The sequence below is a fragment of the Lonchura striata genome, chromosome Z, assembly GCF_050655825.1.
Source record: "Lonchura striata isolate lonStrDom1 chromosome Z, ASM5065582v1, whole genome shotgun sequence".
Taxonomy (NCBI): domain Eukaryota; kingdom Metazoa; phylum Chordata; class Aves; order Passeriformes; family Estrildidae; genus Lonchura; species Lonchura striata.
Window position 1 is genome coordinate 22,418,173 of NC_140740.1, and position 21,567 is coordinate 22,439,739.

At 49.1% G+C, this 21,567-nt stretch overlaps 2 protein-coding genes across 2 annotated transcripts; both read left to right on the forward strand.

Moving 5' to 3' along the window:
- Nucleotides 1-7,261: 7,261 nt before the first annotated feature.
- LOC144248339 (serine/threonine-protein kinase PAK 3-like) lies at nucleotides 7,262-11,586 on the forward strand. The gene is made up of 8 exons (XM_085567987.1): nucleotides 7,262-7,304; nucleotides 7,607-7,689; nucleotides 9,049-9,096; nucleotides 9,262-9,374; nucleotides 9,564-9,681; nucleotides 10,428-10,527; nucleotides 10,812-11,095; nucleotides 11,485-11,586. The coding sequence occupies exons 1-8, from the start codon at nucleotides 7,262-7,264 to the stop codon at nucleotides 11,584-11,586; spliced, it is 891 nt and encodes a 296-aa protein (XP_085424113.1).
- A 1,414-nt stretch (nucleotides 11,587-13,000) lies between these two features.
- On the forward strand, nucleotides 13,001-20,826 carry LOC144248338 (serine/threonine-protein kinase PAK 3-like). The gene is made up of 16 exons (XM_085567988.1): nucleotides 13,001-13,046; nucleotides 13,427-13,540; nucleotides 14,420-14,608; nucleotides 15,042-15,093; nucleotides 15,523-15,560; nucleotides 15,999-16,012; nucleotides 16,104-16,121; nucleotides 17,112-17,253; nucleotides 17,597-17,660; nucleotides 18,288-18,336; nucleotides 18,502-18,614; nucleotides 18,804-18,921; nucleotides 19,668-19,767; nucleotides 20,052-20,248; nucleotides 20,345-20,482; nucleotides 20,725-20,826. The coding sequence occupies exons 1-16, from the start codon at nucleotides 13,001-13,003 to the stop codon at nucleotides 20,824-20,826; spliced, it is 1,494 nt and encodes a 497-aa protein (XP_085424114.1).
- The last annotated feature ends 741 nt before the right edge of the window (nucleotides 20,827-21,567 follow it).

The window sequence follows — 21,567 nt, forward strand, 5'->3', positions numbered from 1 at the left end:
CTGAGAAGTGTAGTATGCATGTTCTCTTTCTGCAGACTACTTTATTTGATACATTGAACCAGATTATTCAAACAGAATAATTTAGAAACAATCAGTATGGCAAACAAGTTATGTTGCTTCTAGCTAACACATACATTTTCAAGATATGTTCTACTGATAATTTTTAATTTCAGTTAACTGTACTATTAACTATAAGTAATAGAGAATATATTTACATTTCCTTCTTTTTTTCTCATTTAAATTGAGTCCTGTTGGAATGGAAGCAAAAATAACTGCTTCTAGTTGTCATAGTTTGAATCAAACTAAAAGTCCAACTTATTTCTAAAGCTTTCCTGTCTTGCTTTTAAACTGTGAACCTTAGAGTAGTGCTCATGCTGACTGAATTGCACTTAAGAAAAATAAAGAATCCTAATTAGTAGCCATACATATTTTTTTTTTCTTACTAGGTCTTTAAATCTGCTGTTTTACTAGGAAATAGAGGCATGTGTGATTTTGCCAACAGCTTTAGGCAAAAGTTGTATAGTGGCCTGTGAAAACTGGTGAAGGTACATGAGTTGGGTCACATCATATCAATCCACATTTTTACATAGTAGGACCTTCAGCAGTCCTGGCTACTTGATTGCTGCTATCTGGAGCAAAGACTTTGCAGTGTATTTGCAGAAAAGAAGAGGTAGTTTTACAAATGTTTACATTTAAAGTCAATTTTAGAAGGAAAAATATTGCTGGTAATACAGTAGTATGCGGGTTTTTGTATAGAAATAATAGTAGAAAAAATATGGAAATTCTGATGAACCTTTTGTCTTTAATTCAGGGGGAGGGGTGTCTAATGATAGCAGCGACAGTGAGATGGAGGACAGGACGTCTGCTGATCTGGCACTGCTGAAGCTGGATGAATGGCTCCATCTTAAACTGGACCCTGAAGTAAGTAAGAAATTACTCCTGGGTTTGCTTCATGTAGAGGAATTGTAAAAAGATGTGAAAAGGTTTTTGTAACATTTGAGTAGCCAAGAATTTTCTCCAAGAATGTCATGGTCCATTTGGGTCTCTCCAACTAGGTACTCTGTGATTTAACCTTTACTTCACAAGCTCATTAAGAATTAAACGGCTTCAATCCCCTTTGGCACAGAGTTGTCTGTTGCATGAATTTGTGTATTCAAAATCCAAGTTGCAGTGTTTGATCACCTATCACCCATACCTTTCTCTTCTTTTACCTGTCAGCAGAAAGAAAGAGAATAGTCACCTAAGTCAACAGTGAGAGTGCTCATCCCTCTTCCTCCATATTGGTGTGGGTGTCCTGTCTCTCACAAAAGGGAGCAGGAAAGCCTCAGCAATCCAGATGCTGTTGGGTCTGTTTCAAAAACTTTCTGGGCAATATGATGTTTTATATCTGAGCTTGGCAGTTTTGTCCCTTTCCACAAGTCAGCAGATTCTGAAGAGACTGGCAGACAAAAAATGATGGGTGCAAGGGACAGCAAGCTGCAGGTGACAGTGACAGCATAAGGGCCCTTCTGCTCCTTCTGGCCTCCTGTCCTGCCTGCATGGTGCTCCATCAGGCCATAGCACAAGCTGGGATAAGCCAAAATCTGAACCAGAGCTGAGAGAACAGTCACATTGGCATATTGTGTTCTTCTTTCTCTGAGAGGATAACCAAAATCGGATCAAAAAAGGAGCACTTGAAGCTGAAGTTGCTGAGAGAAAGTTGCTGTCAGATTTTGGAAGGATAAATTTCAAATCCTCTTTGAAATAGAAGTCTTTATGTCATTGAGGAGCTGTGGCTGCAGTTTATGGGTCATGAAACACACAACTTTACCAACTCTAATAATAATACTCTCTCTCCTAGTCGTGTCCAGAAGAGTGATTTTTAAAAATTTATTGTAATGGAAGCGTTTCTAGTAGCAGAATTAGACAATAGTCTTCTGAATTTAGTCATCACATTTGACCAGGTGTCTATGTAAGAAAAATATCACTTAGAGCTCTTTTCCATCAACGATACTGAAGAATGCATGAGTAGAGACTGATTTGAGAGGAAGGGCATAAAGCATGAAAGGATTGAGTTTTCTTGAAAGATAAGAAGGAAAAAAAAAGTCTGTGGAATTACAATACAAAGCTAAGTTTAGTACAGAGCTAAATGAAATGTTTCCAAAATGACCTTGTACCCAAGGAAAAGAAAGCAAATTAACATCATAGTTTAAATATGGATTATTCCCCTTCCCCAAGACCTTAGTCTTGCCTTCAATTCTGGGCTCTGTTTATATTGGAATGCCAGGTGTTGCTTGATAGGGAAAAGACAGGGTTCTCTTACCTGTGTGATCTAATTTTCATCAGTATTTAACAGAATTGGAATTCATTGCAGGCTGCTGGTATGCTGCTGCAGCTCAGGCAGAAGTGGCACAGCTTGTTTCTGCGTCGTATGCGAGCTCCTTCTAAGCTGTGGTCTCAGGTTGATGAAACAACTGTAAGAGCAATTACAGCTGTTCTGAGTGCTGAAGAACAGTCTGCAGATCTGCAGCAGCCTTCAGGAATTGGCCAGAGACCAAGGCCTGTGACTTGTGAAGAACTTCCTTTGGCATCTACATGGAAGTCAACCAGCAGCAGAAAAAGCTCAACAGAAACAGAATTATCTGACTCCTCTCATGCTGAAAAGTAAGATGCTGAGGTCTTCTGCTTACTGTAGGTTGCAGTTTATGTATACGAGTATCACTTAAGTTTCTGCTAGTAATAGGAGGTGAAAACAGTGGAAGTACATTTGGAAGGTGTTATACTGTTGTATGCTGCATTGTAATCCCAAAGAGAAGTATTTCATACCTGGGGCTGCTGTTTGAGAGAGCAGTCAGGAATATTGTCCATGAATTGTGATGTTTGAGAAGTAGCAGAAGAAGTTTAACAGTAGCATTAAAAAGCAATGAATGGTCAGTATGAGTTTTTAGTTAGGTTTAATAGATGTTGTAGTTGCTGTAATACATGTGGTCATGCTGTAGGTGGACAGGTCGATGTAAATTGTTCAGTGACTGCTTGTGAAACTCAAGGTATGTCCTTTGTAGGGTTTCAGTGAAATCTTCTTCTCCTGCACTCCACCAGCCAAAGAAGTACAAAGAAAAAGACATTTTGCTCTCCGGACAATGCTCAGATGACAGATCAGCTCAGTCCTCAGTGAAACCTGCAGACAGCAGTAGCTATTCCAGCCCCTGTGCTACTCCTTCTTCTCCAGTGTCTGGAAAGGTAGAGTTCTCTAACATACTACCCTGCTCTTCCAAAATAATAGAATTTCTTGCTGATATCATTCTGCAGTTAGGTATTTTACTGATAAATTAGGAATCTAACGTAGCTTTTCATTTGTAACACTGCATAATACTTCCTTCTGGAATTTAAAAATCTAGACTAAATATCCTTGTTTCACTAGTTTAATACAGCAAAAATAATTTATGGACTGCTGAGGTAAAGCTATCCAAAGTAGAAAAAATGAGATTTAAAAAAACCCCAAACTTGTTCTAATAAACGTGTAAGTTTTTTTCAACTAAATGAGTATATTATATACATACTTCTGAAGTTTTTGGATTCTGCCTTTTTCTGCATTCATAATAGATTTTCAGTATCAATACTGATTCTGTCTTACCTGCCTTACTATGACTGATTTTTGTGATGGTTATTTTAACAAAGCACACATTTTTAATGAGATTACTGTGACAGTTGTCCCTATATACTTGAATAGTAGACTGCAGTAACATGAAGGAGATCATTCAGAGGAAACTTCATGGACTCATTGGAGGATGTAGTAATTCCTCTTGAATCTTTCAGCTTTTAAATTAAGACAGCGTAAAAGGAAGAAAACATTTTTCCCGAATATAGAAATGCGAGTAGTGTGCTGTAGGCTACACTCTAGGATGATGAATTTTGGTGTCATCTCAAGGTCTGTCAGACTTTAACCAATTCTAATTAATCACTAGGCTTTTTAATCCTATTCTGCTCTACTTGTTTCCTGCCCCTCATGGATGAATTACTGTGGAAGGGGCTAACAGCAGGCCTGTTAGCTAAAGGAGCAAAAAGAAGCTGAGGGGCAAGAAGCTGATAAAGAGCTCTCTCCAAGGCTGCTACCAAGGAGGCTGAGAGAAGAACTGGAGAAAGATAAGGAGAGAACTGCAGCTGGATAAAGCATTTTCAGAAAGTTAACTAAAGTCACTATTACTGTTCACCAGTGGTGTTATGTTGATTTTTTGTGGCCAACAGTTGGGGTAGAAGAAGTATAAACAATTAGAAAGTTTATAAAAGGTCATGTTCGATAATAAAGAGTTGCCATCTGAGACCGTCTGTGGTCTGTGCTTTGTGTGGCGACCGCCTCACGATGCAGTGTATATACCAGTGATAGCTGGTGCCCACCACGTGGAGCTACGGCCTGAGCAGCGTGGTCGGTCTGGAGCCACGCGGGGTCCCAGCGACTGGCAGCCCTGACCCGCTGGGGAGTAGCAGGGGAGGCGGCGCTGGTGCAGCTGAGAGTGGCGGGTGGAAGCCACAGGCAAGTCCTGACCTGATTTTCTCCTATCAACACACCTGGAAGCAGGTGAGGCACCAACTAGTGATAATGGGAAATAAATCTAAAGAGGAAGAGACTATTTTGGCTACATAGAAAGCTGTGTTAAGAAATAAGGGAATTACTACTTCAGACTATGCCCTTTGTAGTATATTGCTGTGGACTAGATCATAGGATTTTGCTACTGATCCTGACACAGCATTTAGTGTTAAAGGTTGGAAAAAAAGTCAGGGACAAGCTGTGGGAAGTCACCTGAGCGGGAGATAAAACTATTGTCAATCTAGTTGTTACTTGGAGATTGCCTTTTGAGGCATTAAAAGAATGGAAAACAGCGGGAACAAGCAGAGTACAAGGTGGATGAAGATTTGGGGTTGATAAAGGAGTCTGATGGGAGGGATGAGTCAGATGGGGCCTCTGATGGGGAACTTGTTGCATACATCCTTGAAGAAAGTGCAGGTGCCCATGGAAGTTACCAGGCAGGCTACCAAAGCTTCCAGGAAAGTTGCCAGAGCTTCTGGGCTGGATGCTGAAGCTTTTGGGAAAGCTGCTAAGGATTCCGGGCAGACTGACAGAGTATCTCCTTCTCAGACTCCTAAGCCTCTTTATCTCACCTGCACAGCAGCTTTCAGCGGTGCCTCTATACACTACACCACTGTGCCAGTTAGCGGAAATGTCTTTGGCAGAGAGACAAACCCAGCTGTCTGCCCCCTGCTCCCCTCTGACGCTGTTGAGGCAGGATGGGAATGAACAGACTTTGTTCAGAAGGCTGAGACTATAACTGATTTATTTCAAAATACATCACTCTTTTATACAGAGCTTTGTGCAGACCAACTCTATTGGTCCTGAAGTGAAAACATCTCAACGTATTGGTGTGCAGTGGATGACATACAGTAGTAAAACCTAATTATAAACAATTTGAACAAGAGAGATAAAGAACTTACATTCTTTCTCAACACTTTCTCAAGCTTCTACCTGGTTAGAAATTTATGGTTTTTCTTTGAATCTAAGACCTACACCCCTCCACTCTAGCCCAGCCATTTGCCCCCCGCCCCCCTCTGAGCTGCATGAACAGTTTGCAAGGTCGTATCCTCCACTGCCAGACAGTGACAGCAAATCAAGTGAAGAGTCACCCGCAGTAACACCTGAGGTGGGGCAGGGAACTGTTGGCAGTTCAGCTTTTAAGTGATCTAGCCCTACTGCCCCATGGACTTTGCCTCCGTGTCAAGTAACTGTGCTTCCATGACAGCCTCAGAAGTTTTGGGAATTTCTTAGGAAGAAAGCAGCTGAATAAAAAAATTGGGACCTAATAGAAAGATTTGGTGCCCCAAAAGTACCTCAGGAGGAGAGTGTTAAGGCAAATGTTGCCTGTGATAATCCTATGGCTTTTCCAGTTTTTAATGCAGTTCTTGGAATAGGGCAGGATGACAGTCATCATGTCTTTGCCTGGAAGGTTGTGCAAGATCTCCAATTGAAAGTGGCTCAGTTTGGTATTAATTCCTCAGAGGTAATGCAATTAATACATGTAATTAATGCAGTATGCTTGTACCTTATGACATCATGCATCTTGCTACAGTTTTATTCCAACCAGTACAGTATGGTGTGTTTCAAGAAACTCAGAGGTGAGTGGCTGAGCACACAGCTTTAACAAATATGCAGCTGCCTCAACACGACTCGTCATGCTGTGGGTGTTGATGCCTTATTGGGCACTGGGCCTTTTGCTAACCCAGATTTACAGGCAAGGTGGGATCCTTCAATTTTGACACAAACTCGGCAAATAGGCATGAGTGCTTTAATTAAAAAAATGGAAATGGCAGCTCCAAAACAGAGATATGTTACTATACAACAAGGGATGAGAGAACCATTTTTGCAGTTTGTGGAAAAGCTTGCTGCAGCTATTGAAAAACAGGTAGATAATGAACCTTTGTGACATAGATTGTGTATAGAATTGGTGAAAGAAAGTGCAAACCCAGACTGCAGAACGATTATTGACACCTTACCTGGGGAGCCCACATTGCCTGAAATGGTTACTGCTTGCTCAAAAGTTGGTTCAGTAGAGCATAAAATGGCAGCTCTTGCTGCAGTTCTAAGACCACCACCGAAATGCTGTAATTGTGGACAGCAAGGGCATGTAAGGGCACAGTGTAATACCCAGAAAATAACATCTAAGTCAAATGCAAGCAGCAATGTTATGTGCAATCATTGTGCTAAATTTGGGCACTGTGCACGAGTAAGTATCATGCAAATGGTCAGCTGTTGCAGGGAAATGGGAAGAAGAACACGAAGGGGTGTGTGGGGACACAAATAACCTGACAACCATTAACAGCAATTATGGGCCTTCCCAGCACTGCAAAGCTACCCATTTGCAAACAGTATTCAGGAGCAACAAGTGGGTCCACAGGGATTGATGTACCCACCACCGACACAGTAACTATTTTGACAAAAGAAATCTGCAAAGTGCCCCATGACACCTATGGCCCAATAGGACGTGGATTGAGTGCATTTCTGATAGGGATATCAAGTACTACACTTAAAGGTATTCATATGCATTTAGGACTTATTGATGTTGATTATTTAGGACAGAGTCATGCTATGATATGAATTGATGACTGCCCTATTACTATTCAGGAAGGAACTTGCATCACTCATCTTGTAGCCTTTGTGAGTTTTGTTCCCAATACAGTAAGTACCTCAAGTGTTCCGGACTGAGAAAGTAACGGAGACCCATCCAGAAAAGACATGCATCCTCACAGCCAGTGGATATCATCCAGGGACTGTATCGGTAACAGGTTTGATTGACACTGGAGCAGATGTTACAATACTCTCATGACTGCGTTGACCTCAATCGTGGCCTCTCACTCGTGCAAGTTTTGGACTTATGGGGTTGGGTGGTTCTACAACAGGTGGCTTGTCAGCCATTGTAATTCATGTGAAACATCCCGATGGCCAACAAGCTAACATCAGACCCTCAGAATTACTGGGATTTTTAATTACTATTATTACAGAATTAGTATGGATTTTTAATAGGAGCCGCTGTGATGCAGGGTGGTGAATGTCCAATTGTAGCCTTGACATGGTTAACAGATAAACCTGTCTGGGTTGATCAGTGGCCCCTTACTACTGAAACGCTTACTGCCCTGCAAGAATTAGTCACAGAACAATTGCAAGTGGGTCATATTGAAGAATCATTCAGACCCTTGAATACCCCTGTTTTTGTAATAAAAAAGAAATCAGGAAAATGGAGACTTTTACATGATTTACAGCACATAAATGCTGTAATGGCAACAATGGGAGCTTTACAACCAGACTTTCCTACACTGACCAAACCTGGCTAAAAGATACATTGAATCAGATATATATCACTAATACTTTCTGAAAGACTAAATATGGTCTGCAATAATTCTAAAGTTCATCAGCTGCTTACATTATTCTTAAAATGTAAAATTGTACTGCTGTCAAAAGTAAGAACCTTCCTCAAACTCCTAAGTAAAAGGTTGTTTGAAACATATTATTTCAAACAAGAAGTGTTTCTCAAATATTTTACAAAACCTAGTGAAAATATTATTTTCTTGCAAAATTTCACATTCCTGTACAGACCCAAGCCAATTGTGCTTAAGCAATAATAATTACTCACACTATTACTGTGTTCTTCTACGCTACAAAGTACATATTATTTAATGTCAGTAACTTCATTTTATAAGCTAAATTAATAGTTTAAGACTTTCCATTAAGAATCAAAGTGTATCTGACAGTATTTCAGAGATTAAAATGTATGAAAATACCACAAATACATAAAATTGCAGTCCTATACAGCATGTGAACATAGTAAAATACAATGATCATGACAGTTACATTTTTCCATTCTAATCTTTTTCTGAAGCTTTGCATGTGTACCAGGTAACTGGGCTAGGCTTGGTGTATCACTGTAGAGCCCCAGGAGCTCTGCTCCCAGTCAGCTGAATGTTAGCACATGGGCACCAGCCCTGGGCAGGGGCCAGTACAGGGCCCCTCCTGCAGGAGAAGGGATCGGGCCCTGCTCTGTAACTTTCATTTTGGCCACTTCTGTGAACAGGTAAGAAAGGTCAAAATGAAACCTTTCCCAGGTATTTCCGTCTGCTTTATCTTTTTGGCGCCAAAACTCTGGGTCACAGATGGCCTGGGTGTGTGCTGAGCAATGCAGCCCCCACGAAGTCCTTGGTTTCCCCACAAGTTGCCATGCCTTGTTCCCAGGTGTGCCCAGCTCTGACAGGAGCAAGAGTCTACAGCGCCGTGCCCTGCCCAGCCACTTGGAATCAAGTGGGCATGTGCCTTGGAGATTTGCAGGGGTCCTTGATCTTCATGTGGAAGCTCCGTGTTCCCTGTCCGGCATGGCAGAGGGCTGGTGGGCTGCCGTGCTGCCAGCTGAAGAGACGCCGCAGCCAGGCGTTTTCTAAGGAGTCCAGGCAGCCTAGGGAGATCTCCTGCCTAGGCTTGCTTTCACTGCCAGGGCTATAAAGGGCTTTTTCTGCTGCCCTTTTCTTTCTAAGGGCTTTGGAGCTGTTTATAAAACCCTCGACACCAGCACAGGACAACAGGTAAAGTGTCAATACCCGCGGCAGTTTCTCCCTAAGCTCTGCTGTCTGGCAACAGGGCAGTTTGGCACAGCTCGCTGTGTCATGGCACGAACGCTCGCTCCGTGTTCCCTGTGGTCTCGTGCAGGGAGTGACTTCTCAAGTTAATGGTGGCCAATGTCTTTGTAGGTGGCCATCAAGATAATGTCTCTTCAGGAGAAGATGTCTGAGGAGCTGGCTGTCAATGAAATCTTGGTGATGAGGGACAGCAGGAATCCCAATATTGTCAGCTACTTAGACAGGTTGGGGTATTCTCACGTCTATGTAGCTTTAGACATCTGCATGTGCACGGGAGGAGTTTGCAGCTGGCTTTCAGTAATCTCTTCTGGCATGTGTAGCTTGGAGAGCAGTTGCAAAAGCCTGGGTCAGGCCCTCGGGTGCCTGAGCCGTGCCCGTTCCTCTCTCTCCATGCCGTGGTTTCCTTCTTTCAGCTACCTGGTGGATGCGGAGCTCTGGCTGGTGATGGAGTTCATGGACGGCGGCACGTTGTTTGATGTGCTCAGGGCAGTGTACCTGGAGGAAGGACAGATAGGCGCCGTCTGTCGGGAGGTGAGGCGTCCCGCTTGTGCTTCCCCTGGCCTGCCCAGGATGGTTCTTGTCAGCTGGTGGTTAAGGAGAGCAGAGATTTCTTGGCCCCGGCTTTCTTTTGGCGCTGCTCTCACGACACAGAGCAGAAGAAAGAGCATTAATCTGAAGGGAACTGCCTGCTGGAGTCCCCGCACGCCTTAGGCTCTGTTCTTGCACACTTCCATGCTGTCCGTCCTCTGGCGCTTGTGCACACTCACTTGTTTCGTTTCCTGGCTTGCTCCTCTCAGCTTTGCCTCTGAATGTTTGTCTGGAGCCTGTCCGTCTGTCCGACATTCCTTGACATTCTAAGCCCGCATGCGGGTGGCAGAATTTCAAGCCGAGGGCGAAGGAGATGTCCTCAGCTTCAAAGCACGGCATTGCAGCCCAGATGGCGAGGGATTCTGAAACAGGTCTAATATGCTGCTTCCTCCTCTGCTGCCACAGGGCTTGCAATGAAATCGTTGCCATGCTGCTTGCCAGCCAAAGGTCACGTGCTTGGTACCAATGGCAGGATGGACTCGTGCGAGCTCAGATGCCTTCGCTTTGAAATATCCAAAGCACTTCTAAGAGCGTTGAAGCAGCAAGCTCTTGCTCTTGACAGCGCCGTGCTAGTGCTCCCTCCTTCACAATTCCCTGAGAAAGCTGTCAACCTCTTGGAGCCCTTTTCTTTCTTCTGGGATTAAATCAGATGCTGAATGTTAACTTTCCTTCCCTCCTTTCTCTCTCAGTGCCTGCAAGGACTGCATTTCCTTCATTCCCGCCAAGTCATCCACAGGGACATCAAAAGCGGCAACGTTCTCGTGGGCATGGACGGATCTGTCAAGCTGGGTGAGTATCGCCCCTGCTCAGGGGCAGCCTTCCCCGCGTGTGCTGTGGGGCTGCTTTTTGGTGACTGCCACTTCCCCAGAAGCGCTGCTCAGCCAGCGCGTGAATCGTGAGGGTGTTTCTGAAATGGCCAATGCCCTATTTCCCTGGCTCCAGCCACGGGGAAGGCGAGCTCAGCTGCCTTTTCAGCTAGACTGGGCATGGCCTTGGCAGGCTTGGAGTGGGCCATCCTTTAGGCCGGTTTGCCAGCGGTGGCTGGCTTTGACAGGCTTTGTTTTTCTCCTCAGCTGACTTTGGCCTCTGCGCTCAGCTCAGCCCTGAGCGCAGCAAGCGCAGCTCCAGAGTGGGCACTCCCAGCTGGATGGCCCCGGAAGTGGTGAGAGGAGAAGCCTACGGCCCCAAAGTGGACATCTGGTCCCTGGGGATCATGGGGCTGGAAATGGTGGAAGGGGAAGCTCCTTACGAGAGGATGGCCCGTGTCAGGGTAAGGTGCAGCTTAGAAAAGGGGCTCTGTGTGGAGAGAGCTGTTGTGGCTAGGAAAGGAGCAGCTAGAGTGTCCTCTTCCATCCATGTGTTGTAGGTTTTTGAACTGATAGAAACGAACGGGCCCCCGAAACTGCAGAACCCCAGGCACCACTCGGCTCTCCTGCGCGACTTTCTGCGCTGCTGCCTGCAGGCAGACGAGGACAGGCGCTGGTCTGCCCAGGAACTCCTGCAGGTGAGAAAAAGCAAAGGGGCAAAAAGCCCTGCCAGCTGAGGACACCTGCATCCAGGGATCAAGAGGAGTGTGGGCTGCGTGGGTGAGGCAACTTCCAGGAGAGGAAGGCCCACGGGGAATGTGCTGCCCTCGGTCCTCTTGGTGTGTCTTTTGGGCAGCCAAGGAGTCCTGCTTGGGCCCGTGAGGATGTGCTCATGGAAAGTAACGGGGGTTCCCTTCTTTTTGGTTTTTCTTCCGGGCAGCATCCGTTTGTGACCTCAGGCGAGCCAGCCTCCAGCCTGGCTGCTCTGGTCACCTCAGCCAAGCAAGTGCTGGAAGACTGGAGAGGAGACGCTTGCGCCTGAGGAGGCCCTTGTGCCGTGCCAGCTCCGAGCAGGGGCAAGGGGATGTGTTGTGTTTGGGCAGAGATTCAGCCATCCCCTGACTTTTTAATAAGGGGCTGTGCTGTAGATAGGAAATGTAATGGTTCCGGAATTTTCTTAGTTTAGCTAGGTTCAACTTAAACCGTTGTTGGGGTTTTTTTTTCATGAAAAGATTAACTTTTAAAACTTAAGGAAATTCAGGCAGAGAATTCAAAGGACTGTAGAATCTAGATAGCTTAGATAGTAGAGGATAGTTTAGCTTAGAATATAGTCTTGTTAATTTAGGTAAGTTCTGAGCTCTCTTTTAAGTAGAAAAGAATGAATTGTCATAATCAGAATTAAGCTGTGAGAGGAAAAGCTGTGATGCAGCAGAAGTGCACTGTGCAGGCGCTACAAGCTGTCAGCCTGATCAGGCCAGCTGCAGGGCAGAATGATAAAGATGCAGAAGTAGTGAGGGGACACTTTGTTTCAGCCAGAGTGGCAATAAAACTCTGACATAGGCCGAGCGTTGGAAGACTCCCTTCCTTGCCATGCTCTAGCTAAGCTGGACAGTCCCTTGCAGAGGCCCAGAGATCACGCTGAGGTAAGCAGCTTTGCTTACCGCAAGTGGGGAAAGCAAGTGCAGGAAAACTGGCGTGCAGACGCCTGCGCCTGAGGAGGCCCTCGTGCCCTGCCAGCTCAGGGGAGGGAAACGGGGATGGATCGTGCATAGGCAGAGCTTCAGCCATCCCCTGAGTTTTACGAGGAGCTCTGCTGTAGATAGGAAATGTAATGTTTTGAGGTTTTCTGAGCTTAGCTGTCTTTAGTTAGGACTAGAGACCATAGAAGGCTTCATTCATGAAGCATTGTTTAGAAAAGAGTAGAGTAGTGTTGATGTAGGGAAGCTCAGAATTATCCCTTAAGGAGAAATGAATGAATTGTCATCAGAAGAATTGAGCTATCCAAGAAGAATGTGGGATTGAGCAGATCTGGAGCAGGCATGTCCCACGAGTTGTCTGCCTGAACTGGCCACCTGGAGGAGGCCACCTGGAGGACAGATTGAGGAAGATGAAGATGGTGAAGTAACCAGGAGATGCTCTGTTCCAGCTCTTGCTTTCAGCATGACTGGCAATAAAACCTCTAAACCCCCCAGAGCCCTGGAGTATTCCCTTGCGTGTCACGCTGTGCCTAAGCTGGTCAGTGCCTTCCAAGCTGTGCGCTGCGGACGGGCTCTCCCGTTCACGGCTTTGCGCTGCTTCCGAGCGGCCCAAGGCTCTCCCCCTTGCCAGAGTGGCCCTGGCCTGCCCCACACACCTTCCCCGACAGCTGCCCCACACCGCCCCACCTGCCTGGCTGAGATGTTCCCCACCGTGCCCTTGTGTCCCTCCGTGCCAGCTGCCCCTCACGCTGGGTCAGGATGAGGGACCTGGCCTGGCTGTCCCCCGTTTCCTGGCGGTCACTTGGTGCTGAGGAGTAAAGGAGGGTCGAAAGGGCACGTCTTCCTTACGCTTCCCTCTCTTGAACCTCTGGGGCACCAAAGCGCCCTGCTCAAGGGGGCCTGAGGGCCTACACTGGGCTTTCCATGCTACCGTGTCATTCCTCCTTCTCCAAAGCCCTACAATTTGCTGGTTGATGTGAGCGGACTTGGAAATGGGGAAAATGAGATGCTTTCCAATGGAGGCAATCCTTCTGGGTAACTACTGCAGTGTTTCAGCAAGAGAATTTGAAGATAGTGCTGGGCCTTGCATCAATTGCATTGATTTTGAAATGCCACCCTCAGCTTCTGAAGTGTGAGGAGCCCAGGGTAAAGCTCCTTGAAAGACTGGACTGTGCTGTCCACCAGCAGAGGACTTGCGGGTGCGGAGTCACCAGGAAAGCAAGTCTGGCATCCTTGTTCTACAGGTGAACCGAGTTGATTTCCAGAGGAGTTGCGTGCACTTTTCCGCCCTCTCACGCAGTAATTTCTTTCTGCTTTCAAGCTGGCTCCTGGGTCTAGCTGAAGATTTTAACAGAGAGGGGAATGACTACAACTCATTTTCATTGGCATGTGGCTGTGCAAGTGTCCGCCAGGAATCTTACAGGGAGCATGGAGCCTGGGCAAACATCTGTGAGACTGTGGCTTTGGCCTGTTCCAAAGGGCCCTTCCTTGGGCTTGACATCTGCAGGGCGTTGCAGAGCAGTGGGCTGCAGGCTGCTGCCAGAGCTCCAACACAACACAACTGTGGCAGCCCAGGAACCACTGCAGAGCTCCTGTGGTTGTTCTGAGGCTTTCAGTGGCCAGAGAAAGAGCAAGCAGGACAAGAGGAGCTTTGTGTCAAGAGCTAAGCCAGCATCTCCCTGCCACAAAAGGGAGGCCGTGCAGCAAACAGAGTGGGAGAAAAAATCAGCATGCACCGGTGTGCTCAAGAAGCATCTGCACGCTGCAATACTCCTGGAAATTTATTTTCTTTGCTTCTTTTTCCCCCTACATGTCATGGAAGAAGCTGGCTTTTCAGAACCAACTAAGATGCCAGGGAGAAGAAGCACACTTGCTTTCTGTTCTCGCGTGCAGGCTGGGCCGCCGTGTCTTCTGAGTTGCCCTGGGACGCCTTGAGCTCTGGCTTATGGACTGGAAGGACATGTTCTGCTGCTTCACGACTGAGCAGAACTTCCCAGGCTTTTCTTTTGCGTCATCTGTACAGAAGGTTCGGTTGCTGGGCACAACAAACCCAGAGCAGCTGCTATTGTGAGGTCAAGGGAGCGGTGCCACGTCACAGTGCCGCGTCACAGCACAGCGATGTCCCGGTGAGCCCGAGGCCTGGTTGTCCAGAGCAGCTTTTCCGCTCGCTCCCTGCAGGAGGATCCTTGCGACCAAGGAGTTCTCAGCAGACGGCCTGCACCCCGAGAGGAGTCTTGCTTTACCCCTTGGGTGGCATTCAGTGTGCGAAGCAGCAGAGCACGGCCAAAATGTTCGGGCAGGTCTGTGCCGCGGTTTGCACCATCTTTACCGTTGCTTATTCTGGATATTACCTGACCCACCTGACTCGTAAGTAAAGGTTTATCCTGGGGCTGGCGTCCCCTGGCTTTTGCTTCGCTCTGCTCTATATGCCGCGGTAGTGACCGAGTTGATCAGGGAACAAAACTGCCGTTAGGATGCCACCAGTTTGGTAAATCTCCTGCCAGCAGCATCAGCTAAGAAGGGGGTATCTGTACTGGGTGGTAGGTGCAGAGCGTTTGCAATGTAATTTGCAGCCTGCAGCGCTTGCCTTCCCTCCCCGGGACAGCGCGTGGCAGTGGAGTGTGTCATTTCCTCAGCTTGCTGCTTCAACCAAGACAACCTGGAAATTGTAGACTCTGAGGGGAGATGCTCAGAAGTACTTCTCAAAACCCTGTGGCTCTCTCCAGGAGTGAAGGAAAGCCCCTTTTGCTCCAAATGCTGCCATTTAGAGGCCTTGGCTGTGTGCCTTGACCCTTTCTAGGCTGCGCCAAGGTAGCCATTCTCCTGGCGATGCAGCACAAACTCCAGTCCAGGTAGGGTTTGCTGCTGAAGGCAGGAGCTGTTCTGGGGCCGCTGCAGCGGAGAGCTGCCACAGCAAAGGGGCCCTTTGTGGAAGCTTTGCTGTTGTATTGTCTTCCAGCAATTGATGGGAATGGCTTGTGCATGCAATTAAAAAAACGATCTATAAAATACTGGGAAGAGAAGAGGAAAAACTGCTTGAGCTGTTGCATTTCCTTGGCCGTGTTTCTGTTTCTTTCCTGGCAAAAGAGGCCCAAACGTAGACAGCGCCTACTCTAGTGTCCTTGTTTGTTCTCTCGCTTGCTGTGGGAAAGGGCTCTTGCTCCTGGAGGCATGTTGGGAAAGGGAAATGCTCTCCGTTGGGAATGACTTGTGCTGTGGGAGCCCCCAGCAAAAGGCACTTTTCTAAGGGCCTCTGGTTCCTTTTCCCTTGCTCCCTGCAGGTCACCTCACACGTGGATGGAGAAAAGCCTGTGCTTTGGTGAGTGGCAAAGGAACCCCTGACGTTGCTGGCGTGTTAGAACTGTGCAGCAAGCTGTGAGCTTGGCCTGTTGCAGTAGAGTGTAGAGTGCCAGCGTGGGAGGCTGAAGGAAAGGCCAGCTGCCTGGTGGCAGCAGTAGTAGCAAAGGGAGCACTGGCTCCTTCCTTATTTTCCCATCAAGAGCCTTTCAAGAGGTGAAAAGCAAATGTGACAGCTCCAAGGTGTCTTGCTGCTTCTAGCCAGCATGGAAGATCAAATGCACAGCAAGAGGCAGTAGCACCTCATTCAGCCATCTTCCTAGGGCTTTCATGACTCAGAATGCCACTTGTATCCAAGTCTATGATTTGCCCTTATTCTGGGTGCTTTCCCAGCGCAGTAGAAAGCAGCTGCTGCAAGGGTTGGCTGTTCCCAGTCTCTCTCACTTCTGTCTGTCTGCAGGGCTCAGCCGCAGGGTCAGCGCCTCGTCTGGCTGGCACTGTTACAGAGGGAGAGGCTGAAGAGGAGCAAAACAGCAGCAAGCTTCCAGCTGCTGTCCCTCCACAGGCTGAACTTGCAGAGCCAGTAAGTGGCATCTGAGCCTGGCACTGCCTTGGGTGCAGGGCCAAGCTTCAAGCCAGGCCTTCAAGCCCGGCCCTTGTTGCTTGCGGCTGAAGATGCTGGGGGCTGTGCGCCTGCCATGACCTAGTGCTGCTTCAGCCAAGCCAGGGAGCCCTGGCCAGTGGGTCCTGAACTTTGACACTTGAGCATCACTTTGCTGGGATGCTGAGAGGGCTCGAGAATGCCTCTTGGCATCAGACAAGAGGCAGCATTCAATGATTCCCAGCGTAGAAATGAGCCCCTTGTGCCCCCTGGCGATGCGGGCCGCCTGTGGCCAGCGGACAGAGCGGTCCAAAGACTCAGCTGACAGCCTTGCAGGATATTTGGGAAACACTGGCCCCTGGAAGGGACAAGCCACACTCCATGGACTACTTAGGTTCAGGCATGATGTAGACTGCGCTTCACTTGCACATGGTCAGAGCAGGATTTGGTGAGGAGAATCCTAGAGGGCTCTGCATTGTAAAGGGCGGGTGGGGCTCAGCAGGGCTGGAATGCAGCCCCGAAGGGCCTCCCCCCTAATGCCTGAAATACAGAGGGGAAATCGGTGAAAGGGATCAGAGAAGGGACACGCTCTGGGCTTCTGCTCAGACAGTTGCATGCCAGCTCCAGGGTGATTTCATTGCCCAGGAAAACACAGGAGGAGGAAGAACCGCAACAAGGCTCTGGAGCCCTGCTCTGATCTCTGTGCGGATCTTTGCAAGCCCATCAATGGCTAGTTCCACTCGTCGTGCAGAAAGGCCAGCACGATGGAGCATGGAAGTGGCCATGAGGAGCTGTATCGAAGTAGCCTTAGTGGTTTTCCCATTGCCTTTGGGAAGGGGACGTCCAAAAGCCCCCAGCTGAGGAGGCCTGGCGGTGGCCGACAGCATCTTCCGAAGGCCTTGCTTTTGCCGTGTGCTCTCCGGGGCGTCTGTGCCAGCCGCCCTTCTGACGGGCAATCCTTTCTGGTCCCAGCTCAAGACAGGCTCTGCCATTCAACGTGCCGCTGGACCGGCATCGCCTGCAGCGGCCAGCTGTCCCCCAGCTGCCGGCACTTCATCCAGCAGCCCAGCCCAGCAGCCCGAGATGAGAGAGGAGCAGGGCCTGAAGACACTGAGTACGTCTGCCGTGTTTCTTGTCTGCCAGAGCAGTGCGTTGTCTGCCTGTCTCGGTGCAGGCTGCGCCAGAAGTTCCTCCTCGGTCTCAGAGGCGCTGAGGCCTCTCTGCAGAAGCTGTTGTTGTGCTTTGAGGCAGCGAGGGAGCGCTCGGGGTGTTCCTGCTGCCTCTGGGGGCACCTGGGCCTGGCTTGGCTCTGCCTGGGCTGCCTTTTGTGGCACGTCGCGAGTGACTGGCCCCTGGGAGCTCTCAAGCTCCTGACAGTGGGCATGCATTTTGGATTGTGTGGGCAGCAAGGCCTCCGGTTGAAAGTGAGCTCCTGGCACTGCTTTTGTCTCTCTCAGGGAGCATTGTGAGTCTGGGCGAGCCAATGAAGAAATACAGGGCATTTGAAGAACTTGGACGAGGGTAAGTGTGACGTCTGCTCCATAGAACAAACCATGGGCCGGGTCTTCAGCTTGTGCAATATCCAGCGTGAACTGAGGCCAGTTCCAAACGCGGTCAGCCTCGGGCTTTGCCTCCTGTCACCTCTCAGGACGGCTCAGTCAGAGCAGTCAGGAAGCATCAGCAAAGACAACTTGATGCAAGCGACGCCTTGCTGCAGCAGTGAGGAGCAGGACCTGGAAGATCTCCTGGCCCTGTGTCTGTATGGCCTCCAAGGGCACCTTGCCACTCAAGAGCTGTCTGAGGACAGTTCTTGAAGGCAGTGTTTTCCAAGTTAGTCTTCTCCAGATGTAAGCCCACTTGCACACTTGTGCGCAAAGCCACACAGAGATCGAGCCCCCCTTGCACTGGAATGGAACCAAGTGGGCGTGTGCCTTGGAGATTTGCACGGGTCCTTGGTCTCCATGAGGGAGCTCCGTGTTCCCTGTCCGGCATGGCAGAGGGCTGGTGGGCTGCCGTGCTGCCGGCTGAAGAGACGCTGCAGCCAGGCATTTTCTAAGGAGTCCAGGCAGCCTAGGGAGATCTCCTGCCTAGGCTTGCTTTCACTGCCAGGGCTATAAAGGGCTTTTTCTGCTGCCCTTTTCTTTCTAGGGGCTTTGGAGCTGTTTATAAAGCCCTCGACACCAGCACAGGACAACAGGTAAAGTGTCCATACCCGCGGCAGTTTCTCTCTAAGCTCTGCTGTCTGGCAACAGGGCAGTTTGGCACAGCTCGCTGTGTCATGGCACGAGCGCTCGCTCCGTGTTCCTTGAGGTCTCATGCAGGAAGCGACTTCTCAAGTTAATGGTGGCCAATGTCTTTGTAGGTGGCCATCAAGATAATGTCTCTTCAGGAGAAGATGTCTGAGGAGCTGGCTGTCAATGAAATCTTGGTGATGAGGGACAGCAGGAATCCCAATATTGTCAGCTACTTAGACAGGTTGGGGTATTCTCACGTCTATGTAGCTTTAGACATCTGCATGTGCACGGGAGGAGTTTGCAGCTGGCTTTCAGTAATCTCTTCTGGCATGTGTAGCTTGGAGAGCAGTTGCAAAAGCCTGGGTCAGGCCCTCGGGTGCCTGAGCCGTGCCCATTCCTCTCTCTCCATGCCGTGGTTTCCTTCTTTCAGCTACCTGGTGGATGCGGAGCTCTGGCTGGTGATGGAGTTCATGGACGGCGGCACGTTGTTCGATGTGCTCAGGGCAGTGTACCTGGAGGAAGGACAGATAGGCGCCGTCTGTCGGGAGGTGAGGCGTCCCGCTTGTGCTTCCCCTGGCCTGCCCAGGATGGTTCTTGTCAGCTGGTGGTTAAGGAGAGCAGAGATTTCTTGGCCCCGGCTTTCTTTTGGCGCTGCTCTCACGACACAGAGCAGAAGAAAGAGCATTAATCTGAAGGGAACTGCCTGCTGGAGTCCCCGCACGCCTTAGGCTCTGTTCTTGCACTCTTCCATGCTGTCCGTCCTCTGGCGCTCGTGCACACTCACTTGTTTCATTTCCTGGCTTGCTCCTCTCAGCTTTGCCTCTGAATGTTTGTCTGGAGCCTGTCCGTCTGTCCGACATTCCTTGACATTCTAAGCCCGCATGCGGGTGGCAGAATTTCAAGCCGAGGGCAAAGGAGATGTCCTCAGCTTCAAAGCACGGCATTGCAGCCCAGATGGCGAGGGATTCTGAAACAGGTCTAATGTGCTGCTTCCTCCTCTGCTGCCACAGGGCTTGCAATGAAATTGTTGCCATGCTGCTTGCCAGCCAAAGGTCACGTGCTTGGTACCAATGGCAGGATGGACTCGTGCAAGCTCAGATGCCTTCGCTTTGAAATATCCAAAGCACTTCTAAGAGCGTTGAAGCAGCAAGCTCTTGCTCTTGACAGCGCCGTGCTAGTGCTCCCTCCTTCACAATTCCCTGAGAAAGCTGTCAACCTCTTGGAGCCCTTTTCTTTCTTCTGGGATTAAATCAGATGCTGAATGTTAACTTTCCTTCCCTCCTTTCTCTCTCAGTGCCTGCAAGGACTGCATTTCCTTCATTCCCGCCAAGTCATCCACAGGGACATCAAAAGCGGCAACGTTCTCGTGGGCATGGACGGATCTGTCAAGCTGGGTGAGTATCGCCCCTGCTCAGGGGCAGCCTTCCCCGCGTGTGCTGTGGGGCTGCTTTTTGGTGACTGCCACTTCCCCAGAAGCGCTGCTCAGCCAGCGCGTGAATCGTGAGGGTGTTTCTGAAATGGCCAATGCCCTATTTCCCTGGCTCCAGCCACGGGGAAGGCGAGCTCAGCTGCCTTTTCAGCTAGACTGGGCATGGCCTTGGCAGGCTTGGAGTGGGCCATCCTTTAGGCCGGTTTGCCAGCGGTGGCTGGCTTTGACAGGCTTTGTTTTTCTCCTCAGCTGACTTTGGCCTCTGCGCTCAGCTCAGCCCTGAGCACAGCAAGCGCAGCTCCAGAGTGGGCACTCCCAGCTGGATGGCCCCGGAAGTGGTGAGAGGAGAAGCCTACAGCCCCAAAGTGGACATCTGGTCCCTGGGGATCATGGGGCTGGAAATGGTGGAAGGGGAAGCTCCTTACGAGAGGATGGCCCGTGTCAGGGTAAGGTGCAGCTTAGAAAAGGGGCTCTGTGTGGAGAGAGCTGTTGTGGCTAGGAAAGGAGCAGCTAGAGTGTCCTCTTCCATCCATGTGTTGTAGGTTTTTGAACTGATAGAAACGAACGGGCCCCCGAAACTGCAGAACCCCAGGCACCACTCGGCTCTCCTGCGCGACTTTCTGCGCTGCTGCCTGCAGGCAGACGAGGACAGGCGCTGGTCTGCCCAGGAACTCCTGCAGGTGAGAAAAAGCAAAGGGGCAAAAAGCCCTGCCAGCTGAGGACACCTGCATCCAGGGATCAAGAGGAGTGTGGGCTGCGTGGGTGAGGCAGCTTCCAGGAGAGGAAGGCCCACGGGGAATGTGCTGCCCTCGGTCCTCTTGGTGTGTCTTTTGGGCAGCCAAGGAGTCCTGCTTGGGCCCGTGAGGATGTGCTCGTGGAAAGTAACGGGGGTTCCCTTCTTTTTGGTTTTTCTTCTGGGCAGCATCCGTTTGTGACCTCAGGCGAGCCAGCCTCCAGCCTGGCTGCTCTGGTCACCTCAGCCAAGCAAGTGCTGGAAGACTGGAGAGGAGACGCTTGCGCCTGAGGAGGCCCTTGTGCCGTGCCAGCTCCGAGCAGGGGCAAGGGGATGTGTTGTGTTTGGGCAGAGATTCAGCCATCCCCTGACTTTTTAATAAGGGGCTGTGCTGTAGATAGGAAATGTAATGGTTCCGGAATTTTCTTAGTTTAGCTAGGTTCAACTTAAACCGTTGTTGGGGTTTTTTTTTCATGAAAAGATTAACTTTTAAAACTTAAGGAAATTCAGGCAGAGAATTCAAAGGACTGTAGAATCTAGATAGCTTAGATAGTAGAGGATAGTTTAGCTTAGAATATAGTCTTGTTAATTTAGGTAAGTTCTGAGCTCTCTTTTAAGTAGAAAAGAATGAATTGTCACAATCAGAATTAAGCTGTGAGAGGAAAAGCTGTGATGCAGCAGAAGTGCACTGTGCAGGCGCTACAAGCTGTCAGCCTGATCAGGCCAGCTGCCGGGCAGAATGATAAAGATGCCGAAGTAGTGAGGGGACACTTTGTTTCAGCCAGAGTGGCAATAAAACTCTGACATAGGCCGAGCGTTGGAAGACTCCCTTCCTTGCCATGCTCTAGCTAAGCTGGACAGTCCCTTGCAGAGGCCCAGAGATCACGCTGAGGTAAGCAGCTTTGCTTACCGTAAGTGGGGAAAGCAAGTGCAGGAAAACTGGCGTGCAGACGCCTGCGCCTGAGGAGGCCCTCGTGCCCTTCCAGCTCAGGGGAGGGAAACGGGGATGGATCGTGCATAGGCAGAGCTTCA